Genomic DNA, 17,923 nt, shown 5'->3' with positions numbered 1-17,923 from the left:
ATTGAGTACATCGAGCTTAAAGAAGATCACAGACTTCTCTCAAGGAATGATGTGTTGCACTACCACACTTAGCCAGAGCAACATCAAAATCATCAATCATCATCTCCGACCTAGTTAGCCAGAGCGAATCTAATTACGCTTTGTGGCTAGCTTTTGTGGCTATAAAATAAAAATAAACACATAAAAAATGTATGTGTGTTTGTATGTCAGCTCCGACGTACGACTGGAGTTTTCTTCTTTAGGTCGACTGTCTAAATAGGTACAAAAAATTCTCACTAGTCTAAGAAAAAGGTTAATACCACTATTGGACTATTACATTTACGCCTTGCTTTTTTTGCTTTTTGAATAAGACATTTTTCATTTTTTTTTGTGTAATAAAAACCAACGATTAAGCTGTTGTAGGTATTGAATCACTACATAGTATAAAACAAAGTCGCTTTCTCTGTCGTGTGACTTTGATGCGGTTTTTTTTTTTTTAATAGATAGAGTGATTGAAGAGGAAGGTTTATATGTATAATACATGCATAATATAATAAGAGGTATACTGATAGTTTTTGCAACAGTGCGAAGCCGGGGCGGGTCGCTAGAAATTTATATAAAGTAAATTTTTAAAATTAAGGCTTTAGAAAATAAAAAATTTTGGCCTTTAGTTAAAACAGTAGTCATAAAATCAATAGTACAACGTAGGCCAGGTTAGGTAGGTAGGTAGTCACAACGTAGATTGGCAAAAAATAGTGAAGTAAATTCGCATTATTAGATATATTACTAGATAAGTCGAAAGTTCTGAGGTAACATAAATAAAAAACAGTCCAATCGAGAACCTTTTTTGGAAGTCGGTTAAAACAAAACATCATCTCCCTGCCCTTATCCCACTTATGTAGGGTCGGCACAACATGTCTTCCTCTTCCATTCCTCTCTATTATTCGTCACTTCCGCGCTTACTCCTTACTTTCTCATATCCTCACTCACACAATCCATCCATCACTTTTTTGGTCTGCCGATCGCTCTTCGTCCTTCCACAATCATTCCTAACATTCTTTTACCAATATATTGGGTTAAAACAAAGCATCTTGACAATATTCGCTACACCTATCAAATATAAATTAAAAAATTTCGTAATAAAAAAAAAAGACATTCTATGATTAGCATGTAAAAAATTATATTATAGTTATATACGTTTATATAAGTAGTTGTAATTATTATAACTAATTAAAACAGATAAACATTAATATCAAGATTTCATTTTCCTCGAGCTCAGGTGTTCAGCGTCCTCGATGGTATTGGGCAGCTTCGTGCCCAGCGTCTCCGGCGTCGAGAAGATCAGTAACCCGGACAGGAGTGCGAGTGAACCGAACAGCACTGACGGCAGACTCGACCATACTTCTAGAGCCTTGAACGAAAAAAATATTTTTTTTTGTGAACTTATCGCCCATTAGTATACGATTTTTGAGTTAAATTGATTAGTTGCTATCCAACTGCTAAAGGACCAACGTTCATGTAACTTTTCATCTTGGCACGCTTTACATTAGGGCCTGTCTTACCATGATCGGATCGGATGACGATACAAATAGACTTGGCCAGCGGGAGGTAGAATAGGCCATGTACGAACCAAGTCGTACATTAACCTATTTGCGAATCAGCGAATTTATTAAATAAATTGGTTATTAATATAATAATTATTCAGTACGTTTCGATCTATCAAGGCAATCGCGCGTGCTCGCACATCGGGTCATTTGATCATAATCAAGAGATCAATAAATTAATTTATTTAATTAATTGTGATTCGGGTTTATTTCCTGTTAACAAGTAAAAAGTGTGTAGAGTCAATCAAGGACGCTACAGGCCAGTAGGAACTGTTTCTCCTCACTTAATAAACTGCAAATTTAAGATTAATATATGCGAATATATCTTATAAATATAATAGAATTCGATGGTAAAATAGAATAATGAATCACAAACTTTTTACTGTCGGCTACCGTCATCCGTCAAATAGCGTTATTCCACAACTGGTTGAACAGACCCCTTAGGCTTGTAGTTGCTTGATTTTTAACAAATGACACGTTACAAACTCCTAATACCACTACAATGAATGTGGTATGAGTAACAACTTGAGAGATATTTTCGTATGTACATTATTTATTTATTTATTTATTTATTTATTTCTGCATAAAAAACTTAAAACTAACATTACAGTGAACCCAATGCGTTAGTTAAGTTGATCACCAGTTCTACCTCTATCTACAGATTTTTGTATACAAATAACATTAAAATTAACAAATAATTTAACTTAATTATTAAATTTTAAATGCCACTGCTTTGTTTTTTGTATATAATATATTAGTTTATATAATAGTGGTGCGTGTAGTCGCCTAAAGCACTGACGGTTTGCGGATTCGATTCCCACTTGGGATGTTCATAGAATAGAATAGAAAAAACCTTATAAGGTATACAACATACCTATACTACATACTTAGAAGGTATACAACTTACTTATACGTATACTACTATACTACACCAGACAACCTTCAGAAATAGGAAAATATGCATTGAAAAGGTAGCTGCAGCAGCGCAATTATCTGTATAATTTGTAAATAAAACATTATGCATGCAAAGATGATGCATTTTCGTTCTCTACTCAAAAAATACAAAAAAACAACCTTCATACATATACATAAAAATCTCATCTATACCACATCATCTATCACATCTATACCACATAATCACATCTATATCACATATATACATAAAATATCTACATACATACATACATAGCATATGTACTTACATGCATACACATATACATATTTAATTTTGTACAAATATTTCTGTCCGGTTTGGATGTCTGTCCTTGTGGATCTCCCCACCATGCCTCGTAGAGCACGTTAAGCCGTTAGTCCCGGTTATTATCACAAATACTTGATAGCGATCGTTACCCATAGCAGAAAGCAATGTGGTGGATTAAGCTCCCGTCTTTCTCCTAAATGGAGCAAAAGGCATATGCCCAGCTGTGAGACGTTGCAGACTTAATCGAATTAAATCGAAATAAAAAAATTGAAGCAGACTTACAAGGGCTGGTGTTAGAGGCGCCGTGATGGAACCTAGACGACCAACCATAGAAGCGAAGGCGAACAGACTGTGACGGTACTTGGTGGGGAACAGTTCAGCGGTGTACACGTACACTGACGTCATTACCACCGCAATCGCGTACTTGCCGAGAAGGTACACCGTCAGTGATACGGCGTACATATCTGAAAAATAAGTTCCTTGGACTTCGTTCGATCTTGTATAATCATTTTAAAATATTTTGAGGTTAAAATTAATATGCTCACCATCAGGCAAAAATGCGAAAGCAAATTGACAAGCAGCACATAAAAAGTAGCTGGTAATGAGAACGGGTTTCCTTCCAATTCGATCCAATAGCAAAATCGCTGTCCAGTATCCAGGAATTTCCACGAGCGCAACGTAAACGTAGTTCAGATATCTGTTGCCCGACAAGTTCACTGCGTTGATGGACATGCCGTAATACACCAAGGTATTGGTGATCCACCAGATCGGCGAAACGCAACATCTCAACAAGATGATCTTAGATCTTAGCACCAAGACCACCAACCAGGGCTCTTTCGGTTTTTCAGCCTTCTTCTCAGCTTCAGCCGTTTCCCTAAGGGCTTGTAAAGATTTTTCTGACAATTCTTTTTTGTTCATTTTTGCGACTTTTTTTAGGACTGACTCAGCTTCCTCGTATCGACCTCTGCTCATCAACCAACGCACTGATTCTGATAGGATCCAGAAGTAGGCGACTACTAGCAGCTGTGGCGCGTAGATGACCTGGGTGAGGGTTCGCCAGGTGGGGACTCCCCAAGCTATCAGGCCGAGGAAAACTTGCCCCAGGGCAAACATCGTTGACATTGTAGCTCCTACTATAACACGATACTTCGGGCCCACCAGCTCGGTAACTAAAAATAATAAAAATTTTACCCAAATAAAATAAATATCAGTAATTTGTAACCAGTTAGTTTTCAAATTATCTATATATAAATACGTAAAGCAAAAACCTTGTACCCCTTTTTTACGAAAATTGCGCAGGCTTTGCCTGCGGCTTCGCTCGCGCAGGAAACCTACCTAAGGAAGTACCTAAGTTAAGTTTCAGAGTTTGTATTGGGACACAATTTAATTAATTTTGTCATGTCCGCCGTCTTAGACTTCGAAATAAAAATTAAATTAAAAATTAAAAAAAAACCCGACACAATAATCTGAGTTGCCTTTAAAAAGTAAAAAATAATTAAAGGAATTCAATCTTAGAGTATCTAAGTATGTACGAGTATTAATAATTCTAAAAAAAACATCGCGTTGGGGGACAGGGGGATTTACCCCATTTCACCCCCTAAGGGGTTGATTTTCGGAAAATCACGAAAGACGTATTTGCTTATTTATTTTTGGGGGTACTCATACGAAGATTCGAATCGAAATGTCTAATTTAATATTGTTTCGCCATACAAATTTAGAACCACTTTTTGACCCCTTTATGGGTTGAATTGTCATTCCTTATTCTTTGTATACATCATAAAGGAAAACTCAGAAAATTTCAGCTTTCTAGGTACAAGGGTTTGGGCTGGGCGTTGATGAGTGAGTCAGGACTTGTCTTTTTAGATATATAAAAAAATAGAGAAGGAGTGCAGAATGCTCAAATTTTGTTATAAAATTATGCATAAAAATACATTAAATCATCAAAAAAATATAAATTACCCACACCACAATGTATTTGACACACACACGCATATTATAACTCTTTTGTTCGTTGTCAAAGTCTTTAGTGAAATTGAATTTTTTTTAAAAAAGTTCGCTATTTTCATAATTTTTTGTTTTTTTTTTATATTTTTAATCATGGTCGAATTTCGACCTCTGGGCGAATTTCGACCTCTGGGCGACCACTAGTTTGTTATAAAAGTTGTAATATTTAGGAATAAATTATATTGAGAAACTGTTGACACTACCTCATAATATATAATAAATTATAATTTGAAAAGTAAACGATATTATGCATATATTTTTTTTTATTTAAATTAAGAATGATTATTCTTTTACAAATTAAGCTAGATATAAAAAAAATGTCAGTATCCTAAAATTCTACCACTATGCGGTTAATATAACGCTTCAGCCTGTAATATTCCACTACTGGGCATAGGCCTCTTTCGGTAACGACCGCTATCAGGTGTACATGATAACAACCGGGACCGACGGCTTAACGTGCTCTCCGAGACACGGTGGGGAGACCCACAAGGACTGCACGAACACCCAGACCACGGCAAACACCTGTATGGCCAATACAAATGTTGGTCATGTGCGGGGATCGAACCCGCAACCGCCAGCGCAACAGGTACAATCCATGGCTGTGACGCCCAACGCGGCGTCTAACTCTATGCGACGGTTAATATGATAATAGGGAATTCCAGAATTTCCTCTAACTCTAGACTTATCATAAAGAGGTGTAGGAAATATCGTTGTTATCTTATATATGACATTCTCGTGTCACAATGTTAGTTAGCATACGTCTCCGAAACGGCTAGACCGATTTTTAAAAAATTTTGTGTGCATATCGGGTAGGTCTGAGGTGTGAGGTGTTGAACCTTTTTTTAAAATCCTTTCTTATGAACATTAAACATTGAGTAAGAAATGTTTCTATTTAATTTCTGCACTTTCGTTATGAAATTTGCCATGTTTATATGAGTTATGATTTTCGCTTACTAATTACAGAATCATGGAACCTGTTCTAACAAGCGTGGCCTACGTTGGCTTGTTTGTTTCTTCTGCAGTATATGAGGATAGGCTTAATTAAAATATGTCATCAGCGCCATCTAGCATCGAACAGAGTAATTACTTCGTTGTTTGTTTTATTAACTGCTTGTAATTAACGCTTTTCTATATGTGTAATTAGCTGTTGAACTGAAAGTTGTTTCATACTAATAATTATAGTAACCTTATGCATAAAACATTACGTCTACTAAATTTAGAAAAACAGTTCTTAATATTACAATACTAGACAAAAGAAAGAAGTAAATTTACTTGAAAGATAATTAGGTATTTCCTGTGATATTGATTAAATAAGTCTAATCTCTCATGTACAGAAAGAAGAAAGTTTGAGTAGTCGTTTTGCTCCATTATTATAACGTTGTGAACCAAATCGTGTCAAGCCGTTTAAAATTTTATTCTAACTCATATAAGTTTTTGACTCTGGTGCCAATGTACTTAGTTTAAATAAAGTAGACGAGACAGTACCTTGAGGTGTGAGGTACGGGGAGATACAGTAAAAGGCGCACAAGTGTTCCGGACAACGCTCTGATTTATTCTGCATACATATAATGAAAATACATGTCTTATAAACTAAATGTTACTACACTACACCACCGGGGCAAAATAAAAAAAATAAAAATTAATTACATAATTAAGTTTTTTTTTTTTTGTATAAGTATATAATGTAAATATGAAAAGTTTTAATACGTAAAAGTAATAGTAATAAAACAATTAGTATGTATCTAAATATAGTATACAATAATTTGAAATGATTTAGAAATAAACATTAATTATTTATCTTTTACAAAAAGTTTTGTTCTATTTTTATGAATAATTTCAATTTTATTATTTCTCAAAATTTTTACATTCGGTTCCTGCTCTTCAATAACTAAATACGGGCCATTATACAAGGTATCTAATTTTCCTCCTGTTTCATTTTTTACTAATAACATATCATTTGGTTTGTATTTTATTTTATTTACCTTTTTATCATATTTCTGTTTTCTTTTCTCTTTAGACTTTAACAAATTTTCTCTCGCATCCCTATTAGCTGTCTGTAACCTGTACTTTAATTCTAAACTGTAATTGTCTGGATTGTATAAAGGTTCAATGTCAGAAGAAATTCTACTAGGTATTTCACATGATTTTCCAAAAACTAACTCGTATGGTGCATATCTTGTACTTGAGTGAATTGTATTATTATATGTAAAACACCAAAATGGTAGCCATTGGCTCCATGTCTCTGGATGGTTATCACATTGTATGCGCAAAAATGAACCTAAATGTTTATGTGCATTTTCAAGAGAACCAATAGTTTGATGATGGTATGCAGTAGAACTTAGTTTTTCTATATTTAGTAACTTACAAACCTGTTCCATTGTATCCGATATAAATTCAGTTCCACGATCCGTAGTGATGACCTTTGGGATTCCGAACCTTAAAATGAAATTATTCACAAAATTCTTAGCTATACTTACCGTTTCCTTATTTCTAAGAGGATATGCCTCTACAAATTTACTTAATTCACATTGTATTGTTAATATATATTTATTATCTTCTAAATCTCTATCTAATGGACCTATTATGTCTAGAAAAACTTTTTCCAAAGCAGAACTAGCTGTGGTTGTAATAACTAGGGGTTCCTTAATATGCCTAGAATGTTTACTTTTTTGACATTTTTCACACTTTCTAACGTAACTCTTAACATCATTTTCTATTCCTGGCCAGTAGAATTTACGTTTTATGTTATTTACCATTCTGCGAATCCCAGCATGTCCGCTTGTGGGTAGCAGATGATAGTCGTTCATAATAAATTGTTTTTCCTCGTCACTATCTATTCTTTTTATACCTTTCAAAATACAAATCCTTGGACCGTTATATTTATTTTTACTTTTTATTTCTTCTATAAGACTCCTTATAAATAACGCGTTATCTTCTTTCTTTATAATGCATATTTCTCTAATTTCTAACTTTTCACATATTTTCCTCAATTTTTCCACAAAAACGTCTCGCGTATAATGTGCTTTAAAATCAAGGTTAACATATAATATATTTTTATTTTTATTAAATGCGAAACATTCAGATTCGACATCCATATATTTTTTCTCTTTCATTTTTCTTAGTTCTTTCCCTTGTATTAAACTTAACTCAACTGATCCACTCGGTATTCTAAGTATTTCCACAACACTTGGTTGATCAGGCCAATTGTTCGGGTCAATACTTGGAATATCGCTTATCATTCTATCATCTCCACTTTCATTCTTTCTTTCTGCCTCTTTTACTTTCTTAGCCTGTGCTCTTGTTGTTACTGCTAATAAACTTTCATTCATAGCTTTCAAATCTTGGGAAGTCATACTTATTCGCGATAAAGCGTCCGCTATTACATTTTCTTTACCTTTCACGTATACTACTTTAAAATCATACTCTTCTAGTGCTAACCGAAATTTTAAAAGTCTACTTGAAGGGTCTTTTAGTCCAAATAGGTATATAAGGGGTTTATGATCCGTCATAATAGTAAAAGTACGTCCAAATAAATATGGTCGAAAATATTTTACACTCCAAACTATGGCAAGTAGTTCTTTCTGTATAGTTGGGTAATTTAATTCAGCTTTATTCAAAGGTCTACTAGCATATGCTACAGCTCTCATGTTATTATTACAAAGTACTGCACCTATTGCTGTCCCTGAAGCATCAGTTTGTAATATAAATTCTTTTGAAAAATCAGGGTATTGTAGAATGGGTGGATTTATTAAAGCATTTTTCAAAATATTAAATGATATCTCACACTGTTCAGTCCACTCATATTTGACATTCCTCCTACAAAGTTTATTTAAACAATTAGTTAATTCAGCAAAATTTTTAATAAACTTTCTATAGTAATTACACATTGCCACAAAACGTCTCAACTCATCGACGTTCGTCGGTATTGGGTAATTTTGAATAGTCTTAATTTTGTCTTGGTCTGGTTGAATTCCTTTAGAGGATATCGTATGGCCTAAATATAATAGTTCTGTTTTTAAGAATTGACATTTACTCGGATTTAGTTTGAGATTGACTTTACGTAAGCGTTCGAAAATTTCTATTAAGTTTTTATTATGTGATTCTAAATTTCTTCCGAAGCAAACACAATCGTCTAAATAAATAAAACAATTTATATAGTTAAGACCTGACATAGCTACTGACATGACTCTAGAGAAAGCGCTGGGACTGATCTTTAGCCCCATAGGTAGACGTTTCATTTGAAACTGACCTGTACTAGTTGTAAATGATGTGATTGGTCTAGATTCGGGTTTTAATGAACATTGATAATATGATTGACTTAGGTCTAAATGAGAGAAATAAATTGCGCCTGATAACGAATCCAATATCTCTGTTATGTTTGGTAATGGAAATTTATCATCCTGTATTACTTCATTTAACTTTCGATAGTCTATAACTAATCTCCACTTTTTATTATTTTTGTCATCTGATTTTTTGGGTACTAACAATATCGGACTGGACCATTCACTTTGTGATGGTTCTATTATGTCATCAGCTAACATTTGTTTAATTTGTTTATCTACTTCAGGTTTTAAACTATGTGGTAATCTATATGGTTTTATATAAACTGGATTTACATTTCGTTTCAAATTAATTGATTGTTCACACAAGTTAGTAGTCGTAAGCTTATCACCGGGTAAATAAAATATGTCAGCATACTTTGAACAAATACTCTCTATACTGTTACGTTCACTTGTACCTAAGTGATCAAGTTTCAAAGATTGCAACAATGTTTTTGCACGTGTAGAGTTCGAAGTACACTTATCAAAAGAACAAACATTATACTCTTTTAATGGTAATAGCTGAGGTTGAAAAATTGGAATAATAATTTCTTTGTCACTAGTATTCATTAATCTAATAGGTATTATGTTATTTTTTGGTTTTACTATTAAACTAGCTAAAAATAAATTTTCTTGTAATTCTTCCTGTACAATCACACTATCTTCTTTCACATCTGAATTTAACTTTATATAGTGAATAGTTTCGCATCGTGCTGGTATCGTTATATAGTCTGTACATAATTTAGGTGAAGTATATAATGGTATCTGGCTTTGTTTTTCATTTGTTAACATTAATATATTTTTCTCTAAATCGATAATCGAATAAAAATTGTTTAGAAAATCTAACCCAATTATTCCATCTGATTTACAAGGTAATTCCTCAAACAAATAAAATTTGTGTTCATAATTAGTTCCATCTAACGCCTGTAAAGTTAAATAAACATAACCCTCTGAATATGTCTTGCCACCTATACCGTTAATGACTATAGGGTCTTTATGTATCGGTGTATGTTTCGATAATATACTACTACGAATAGCCGATAAAGATGCACCGGTATCTAGTAACCACGAACATTTTTTACTATAGATATTTAAGAATATGTATTTTACATTGTTTTCGTAATTTAAAATATAATTTTTAGTCCCGAAAAAACTGTTTCGGTTCAGTAGTTTTTTCTTCTTCAAGTTGTACCGAACAAATATTTTGCTTACTACGGTTACCGCTACTATTGTAAACTCGACGGGGACCTCGAGTCGGGGTCGAGTGGTTTTTGTTAGAATAATATCCTGAATTATTATAATTATTTTTAACATACATACCTGTACGAGGGGTATTATTGAGATTGTTGTTCCGTCCACGATGTGAGTAAAAATTAGTTTTATTGGTTCGTCCGCCTCTGCCTCTTTGGGAAGACCTATAGTAGGGGATTCGATTACCTCTTCTTTGCGCGTTGAATATATTGTTAGACGATGAAGGTTGTCCCAACTCCTCGTCTTCAGCAGCACGGACTGCATCCTTCAACTCGGAGTAGTCTCGAGCTGATATAATTGTGCTGAGTCGCCTATTACGTAATCCATCTGCAAATCTTTTAATCGCTAATTTTTCATTAATAGGTCTCAATATCTCACAAGCCTTCGGGTTTCCGTTGCTCTGTGCTATAGTGAGGCCTACAAATAACTCAGATAATTTATCTCCATACTCATGAATTGACATATTATTTTGAGATAAGTTATTTAATTGGCTAAGTATCGCATTTGCTGATTTTTTTGTTAATAAAGAATTTCTAATATCATGGATTAAGCTCTTTACATCACTATATTCGCTTTTTAATTTTAATTTAGCACATTTAGTTAACCTGGTTTTTAATACAAATGAAATTAATAATTTTTTCTGTGTGAAATCTACAAGATATTCATCATACATTTCAATTCCGTCAATAATTTTTTCAGTAGTTTCTTCCGTATTATCCATTACGGGAATTAAAGAAGTAGCAGTTTTTAAGTCGAACCTATCCATTTTTGTTATTTCCGATTTTTCCATTATACTATCCACACAATTAATTTTGTAACTTAAAATTTTATTATATACTAATTCAATGCGTTCTAATATTCCATAAACATAATCTTTTAATTCAACTTTACATTTTTGTTCGTTAAAAATATTAATAATATCTTTATATTCACGAAATAGTTTTTCAGCTTTTACAATTTTTTTATTCACATTACCTGTATATTGTAATCTTCTAGTGGGACCTAATTTCCTTAAATCAATTTGAATTTCACTTAACTTATTTAAAATAATTTCTAATTCTTTTTCCATATAGTTTTAAACTTACAGTCAATATTACACATAGTTCTTACATATTTTACGTAAATATGGTATGAAATCTATACACAGAAATTAACAATAGAGGGGAAGGAAAGGTTTTCACTTCACATATTTTCACTTTTCATTTATATTATTATTACTTTTTAACTTTTTACTTTCACTATTCACTTTTCACTATACCGTATCTCCTCCGTCAGCGTTTGTAGGGTTGAATCTGCCAGAAAACCTCTGCCGAATTCTCGTAAAAAATTCAGACTGCATTCTTTTTTCTATCCATTTCCTTTCTTTATTTCTCCAGCTTTTCCATGCCAAGTAAACCATAGTACAAATAAAAATTATTAGGGCCACGGTGATTAAAATATTACTCGTTTTTATGTTACTTTCGATTTCTGTAATTCCTCCAGTGTTACTCCCTGCAGCGGCATTCTGTGTTATTAATATTTCCTTATCTTCGTTTTTCGAGTAATTTTTCCCCATATTATTTATTAATTAGATATAGTTTTAATGAAAGTCTCACTTTATTCACTGCTCGTTATAAATTATAAATTATAAATTCTTTAAAAGTTGCACCGAGGCACACTGGAATCCGTCGCGTTTGCGTTTTGCGCCGGTCACCCGACACTCGCAACCGCCACGGCATGGCAGGGTCGCCATGAGGTGTGAGGTACGGGGAGATACAGTAAAAGGCGCACAAGTGTTCCGGACAACGCTCTGATTTATTCTGCATACATATAATGAAAATACATGTCTTATAAACTAAATGTTACTACACTACAACCTAAAATATAGCAAGAAGAATAAGCTCCAGCGCCGATAGTGGATTCGATGACCTCGAGGGCGAGGAACCATTCGTAGGAGTTGACGAAGGAGCGCACGAGGCCGAGCCAGCCGGTGTTGAAGGCGTTGAGCGTGAGCGCCACGCGGCGGCCCCAGCGGTCCGACACGTAGCCGGTGATGGGCAGCACCAGCAGCGTGCCGATGGTGCGGATAGATCCGATCTGCGACCGTCTCCATTCGTCACACGCCATACCGAACTGGAATTTACAATATACAAACATAAATGTTACAAAGATAGAATTCGATTGTATAAGATCCTGGCATCCTGGTGTGCGGAATCTTGTTCATGATTTAGTCCCAAATAGCGAGCAATTTACGTGAAGAAGTTGAATTCTGGGAAACTGGTCCTTGGTTAAAAATGAAGTATTGGGAACAAACATAGCCAAATCATTAACTTTATGACGTCAACCGTGGCTATCAAATAGTAAACTTTTATTCTGATTTCAACATAATATCTCGTCTCACAACCGACCTGTTTGTTATTTATTATCGCCGGAGCGTATTCCACACTGCTTCTTATTTACATTTGATTTTATTTTTATTTTTTTATTCCTGCGAAATAAAATCCAATTGCGTAATTAGTAATTTAAAAATATTGCGGGCGTAAAAAGTAGACATGTCAGAAGTGAAACTTCTTTGGCAAACTAATTCAAACAAAACTAATTTAAAAAAAAATGAATAATTGAAAAAAAAATTGTACGAACTATTACTGCCATCTATCATTAACTAGCCTACATTTCGTATCTCGAATTTGTTTAATACTTTTTACTCTAAGTATCACTTCTAATAAAAATTGAGTTTCATAATGTAATCTATAGTTTTTTATTTTAAGCTAAATTACAAAAAACTTGCTATGAGAATAAATTATATTGTCAAAATTCTTTGAACGACATTTTATAAATATTTAATTTCCACGTCATCTAGTGAGACTTTAATGTAATACTATCGATATAATGTAACTAACTACCTTTGTAGTTTGTATAGTACACGATAGGTGGCTCTACCTACCAGAAACAACATAAATTTTTTTTTATTAAAAGAAATTTAAATTATCACGGGAGTTCCCGTAAACAGTTCAAATTAGAGCTTCCTATTAATTTTTAAATTTACCATATGTGAAATATAAGAAATTAGAAAACAAACACAAACTAATTGAAACACGCGGTGTTCCCAGGCGGTCACCCATCCAAGTACTGACCGCGCCCGACGTTGCTTAACTTCGGTGATCGGACAAGAACCGGTATATTCAACGTGGTGTGGACGTTTAAGGTCGTGCTTGTTATGTGGTCCCATTTAAATTTAATCTAAATCTGACATTTTTGAGTTATCTCCAATAACACGTATTTAAACCAATCAATCTATCAATAACACCTATTTACTTGACTATTTTTTTCGTCTCATCATCATCACTTCAGCCTATCGCAGTCCACTGCTGGACATAGGCCTCCACAAGTTCACACCAAAATGGCGCGAACTCGTGTGTGTTGCTCATAGTCACCATGCTGGGCAGGCGGGTTGGTGACCGCAGTCAGCAACTGCAAAAGCAAAAGCTTTGTTGCACCGAAGACATCGATTTATTCGTCTACCTACGTACACGTACGTACGTTGGGCACAACAGGAATTTCCTGCTCAAAATATGGAGCAGCCGGACTGGGGTAGTACCTCGACCTTACAGAAGATCACAGCTAAATAATACTGTTTTCAAGCAGTATTGTGTTCCTGTTGGTGAGTAAGGTGACCAGAGCTCCTGGGGGGATTGGGGATTGGGTCGGCAACGCGCTTGCGATGCTTCTGGTGTTGCAGGCGTCTATAAGCTACGGTAATCGCTTACCATCAGGTGAGCCGTACGCTTGTTTACCGACCTAGTGACATAAAAAAATACCTACGTTGTATGTTGTTGTCGATGTAATTGAATTCGATTGAGCCAAGAAGAAGAAGATATTGAATTCGATTTATTTTTTCGTTTGGGAGCAATCACAGTCATTTATTTGTTTATGCAATTTTTATTTTTTATTTTTATTTTTATTTATTTGTATTTGGGAAACAAACAGTACAACATAACACAAATAATAAAAGATAACAACGATATATCGCACAGACCAGTTAAGTTTCCACCAATAACCAATACAAACAAGAAGCAGAAAGTAAAAAATGAGATACAAATTCAAATAATCAAATACAATGTTGGAACTCATACAATTAAATTCTTAAAAATTATTTATATAAATAAAAATCATCAAATAATTTCTTAAAAATTAACTATATAAATAAAAATTACCAATTAAATTCTTAAAAATTAACTATATAAATAAAAATCATCGATCAAATTCTTAAAAATTCACTATATAAATAAAAATCATCAATTAAATTCTAAAAAAATAATTAAATAAATACAAAGTTTATTAATTTCTAATATATAATGCAATAAAACATTTTTCCGAGCAATTAATGTTTAAAGGAAACAAAAAATATTCTATAAAATTTCTACTAACATCGTAGACCACGCTCAGCGTATTCTCATAGACGTGGTCCTCGCAGGGGACAGTCTGCGTGCCGTCGAACCAGTCCGCTGGACACTCTTCGCTCAGCGTCACGTTCGGCTGAGGCCGGTCCTGGTACCTCTCGCAGTTCTCAAAACTCGTGTTACTGCTCCCCGGTATCGCGTTCAATACCCAACTGGGTGCATATTCAGGATTTTCACCATCGCACTGAGGGATCCGACATCTGAAAAACGTAATACATTATTTTACCGACTATTTATTAACCGACTTCAAAAAAGGAGAATACTTTTTGTGTAAGTTAACTCATAACTTTTTACTGGGTGTACTACTTTTATGATTCCTTTTTAATCGAAAGCTGGGCTTGTCATGGAGTTAAATTTATTCATGATCTGATGAGTACCTTTTGAATTATATCTAATAATGCGTATTTAGTTGACTGTTTTATTGACTACCTACGTTGTACTTATTAGTGCGTTGTTTTTTTAACGGACTTCCAAAAAAGGAGGAGGTTCTCAATTCGACTGTATTTTTTTTTTATGTATGTTACATCAGAACTTTGACCGGGTGGACCGATTTCGACAATTTTTTTTTTATCGAAAGGGGGTGTGTGTCAATTGGTCTCATTTAAATTTATTTGAGATCTAACAACTACTTTTCGAGTTATATCTAATAATGCGTTTTTACTTGACGCTTTTTTCGTAGACCTACGTTGTATTATACCGCATAACTTTCTACTGGATGTACCGATTTTGATAATCCTTTTTTCGTTAGAAAGGGGATATCCCTACTTTAGTATCATGATAAGGAAACCAGGACCTGATGATGGGATCCCAGAGAAATCGAGGGAAACTCTCGAAAATCCGCAATAACTTTTTACTGGGTGTACCGATTTTGATAATTTTTTAATTTAATGAGAAGCTGATGTTCATTATGTGGTCACGTTTAAATTTTATCGAGATGTGATAACTACTTTTTGAGTAATCTTTGATAACGCGTAGTTACTTGACTATTTTTTCGTCGATCTACGTTGTATTACTTGTCGATGTAATTGAATTCGGTTTTTTTTTCGTTTGTCTACAAACACAATTATTCGTTTACGAATAAACACAATTACTTTTACAAATAAAAGTAATTCAAATTTTTTATCTCTTGTATAAATGAAGTATTATTTATCATATCTGTCAGTAAATAAAAATTAGAATTTACTGTCGATAAATACGTCATGTCGATATAGATTGTGATTATTTAATCTGTTACATACTTGATATGATGATATTAATTGCGTTTAACAAATAGTTGACTTATCTTAATAAGATTTTCCGTTGGATAATAATTTACAATGATAAAAATAAATTCAGTATAGACTCACCGCTAGAAAGTTTCAGGTCAAAGTATTTATTCTCATCAGAATTCACGATTCACTTATATGAGAAATACATTGGAAAGAATATATTTTTAAATAGCTATAACTTTACAATAATTCTAGCTGAGCGTGTCGATAATACTATTGCATTATCATATTCATTATACGATATCGTCTCAAAAAGCAAAAAAGTGAGGGTAGAAACACACTGAATCGATGATAAGACCGGTCACTGACGAAACACAAATAAATACATAGATCTTCAAATGTTTAAGTTTAATAAATCAGTTAATAACTGTTGTTTGATCAATTCAAATTCTTAAATTTACTACTTTTCAATATTGTTTTTCTTTTATCTTTTTAATATCTAAATTAAGTTTAATTGCGCCAAGCTGTTTGTTTCAAGAATTTTTAACTGTAGTTATTATCAGTGGGAATTTTATTGATGTATGTCTTAGTGTTGTTTTGTTTGCGAAAGTGCTGTGGAAATTGTTTATTGGCAAAAATAAAAATGCAATCACATTTTTTTACTATTATTACTACAGGAAAGTTCAATAATTAGTTCCAAATTTTTGGCACACTCTTTATTGCACAAAGTAAATATTACCTGGTCGGTATTCTGGCGGTGGTGAAAATATATTCTCCAGAAGCGAAAGCTGAGAATATGACCGGTAGCGCAGCCAGCAGCACCGTGACGATCTGATACTTTCCGAACTGGCCCACCTCGTCTCTCAGGATATTGTCAAGATCAATTTTATTCGACTCATTGTTCCCTGCTTCCGCTTTTTCTGCGCTCGACATTTCAGGTGACACTAGATATATTTATCAGGGAGAATATTTTCGATCGAACCTTTTCGCACAACGCCCCCAAGAGGCACTTAACGAATAAAAGTTTTAATATTCTCTTTGCGATTGTCCCAATCTTCGATAACCGAGATATGGTTTATAGAAGTCGATTAATTGCGAACGAGCCATTTTCGATAACACGAGTCTTTAATTCGGGAGTTATCTAATCAGTATGTTAATGTCTAACTCGGACTTATCATCGTTAACAATATATATAAGAGACAAATCAAGGTAAGCTTTCGCACGTGATACGTTTATTATGGTAAAAGTAACAAAAACGACCACATTGTGTTTAATCATTGCTGTTGCCAAGACCGAAAGATGATTAGATTGAAAGGAAAAGAATATAGTTTCCAAAAATTTATTAAACTAAAATGTCTACACCAAAGATTAAGTGGAAGGCAAATTTACAATAGATATTTGATATAAAGTTGAAATTGAAATCCATTTACTTAAAGTTACCATTAAGTTATTTTATTGCTTCAGCCTGTAATATCCCACTACTGGGCATAGGCCTCTTTCCACATGTAGGGAGAAGGATCAGAGCTCAATCCACCACGCTGCTCCAATGCGGGTTGGCGGATACCATTAAGTTAATTACTGTTTAATACTGACACAGTTCACAAGTTACTACAAATTGAACACATTAATAAGTAACTTATAGACAGACGTCTGCAATACAAGAATTGTCACTTCCACCTTGGAATTTATAAAGCCGATCGATGGCGGGATAACCATCCAACTGTTGGCTTTGAAATACACAGGCCGAAGACGGGCAGCAGCGTCTTCGGTGCGACAAAGCCAGCCCTGCGGTCACCAACCCGCCTGCCCAGCGTGGTGACTATGGGCAACACACATGAGTTCACGCCATTTTTGGCGCGAACTTGTGGAGGCCTATGTCCAGCAGTGAACTGCGATAGGCTGAAGTGATGAATCCTAG

The 17,923-nt window shown here is 34.0% G+C and overlaps 1 protein-coding gene and 1 pseudogene across 1 annotated transcript; both read right to left on the bottom strand.

Annotated features, from left to right (window-relative positions):
* Nucleotides 1-1,142: 1,142 nt before the first annotated feature.
* On the bottom strand, nucleotides 1,143-16,938 carry LOC123658598 (organic cation transporter protein-like). The gene is made up of 6 exons (XM_045593968.1): nucleotides 16,745-16,938; nucleotides 14,766-14,997; nucleotides 12,215-12,470; nucleotides 3,330-3,953; nucleotides 3,067-3,248; nucleotides 1,143-1,390 (listed from the first exon to the last, which is right to left on the bottom strand). Exons 1-6 carry the CDS (start codon nucleotides 16,936-16,938, stop codon nucleotides 1,232-1,234), a joined length of 1,647 nt encoding a protein of 548 aa, XP_045449924.1. The 3' UTR covers nucleotides 1,143-1,231.
* Nucleotides 13,426-13,541, bottom strand: LOC123658773 (annotated as a pseudogene).
* Nucleotides 16,939-17,923: the final 985 nt, after the last annotated feature.

This window comes from Melitaea cinxia, chromosome 12, assembly GCF_905220565.1.
Source record: "Melitaea cinxia chromosome 12, ilMelCinx1.1, whole genome shotgun sequence".
NCBI classification, from domain to species: Eukaryota; Metazoa; Arthropoda; class Insecta; order Lepidoptera; family Nymphalidae; genus Melitaea; species Melitaea cinxia.
The sequence above is the reverse complement of the archived record's forward strand: the minus strand, read 5'-3'. Positions and strand labels throughout refer to the sequence as shown.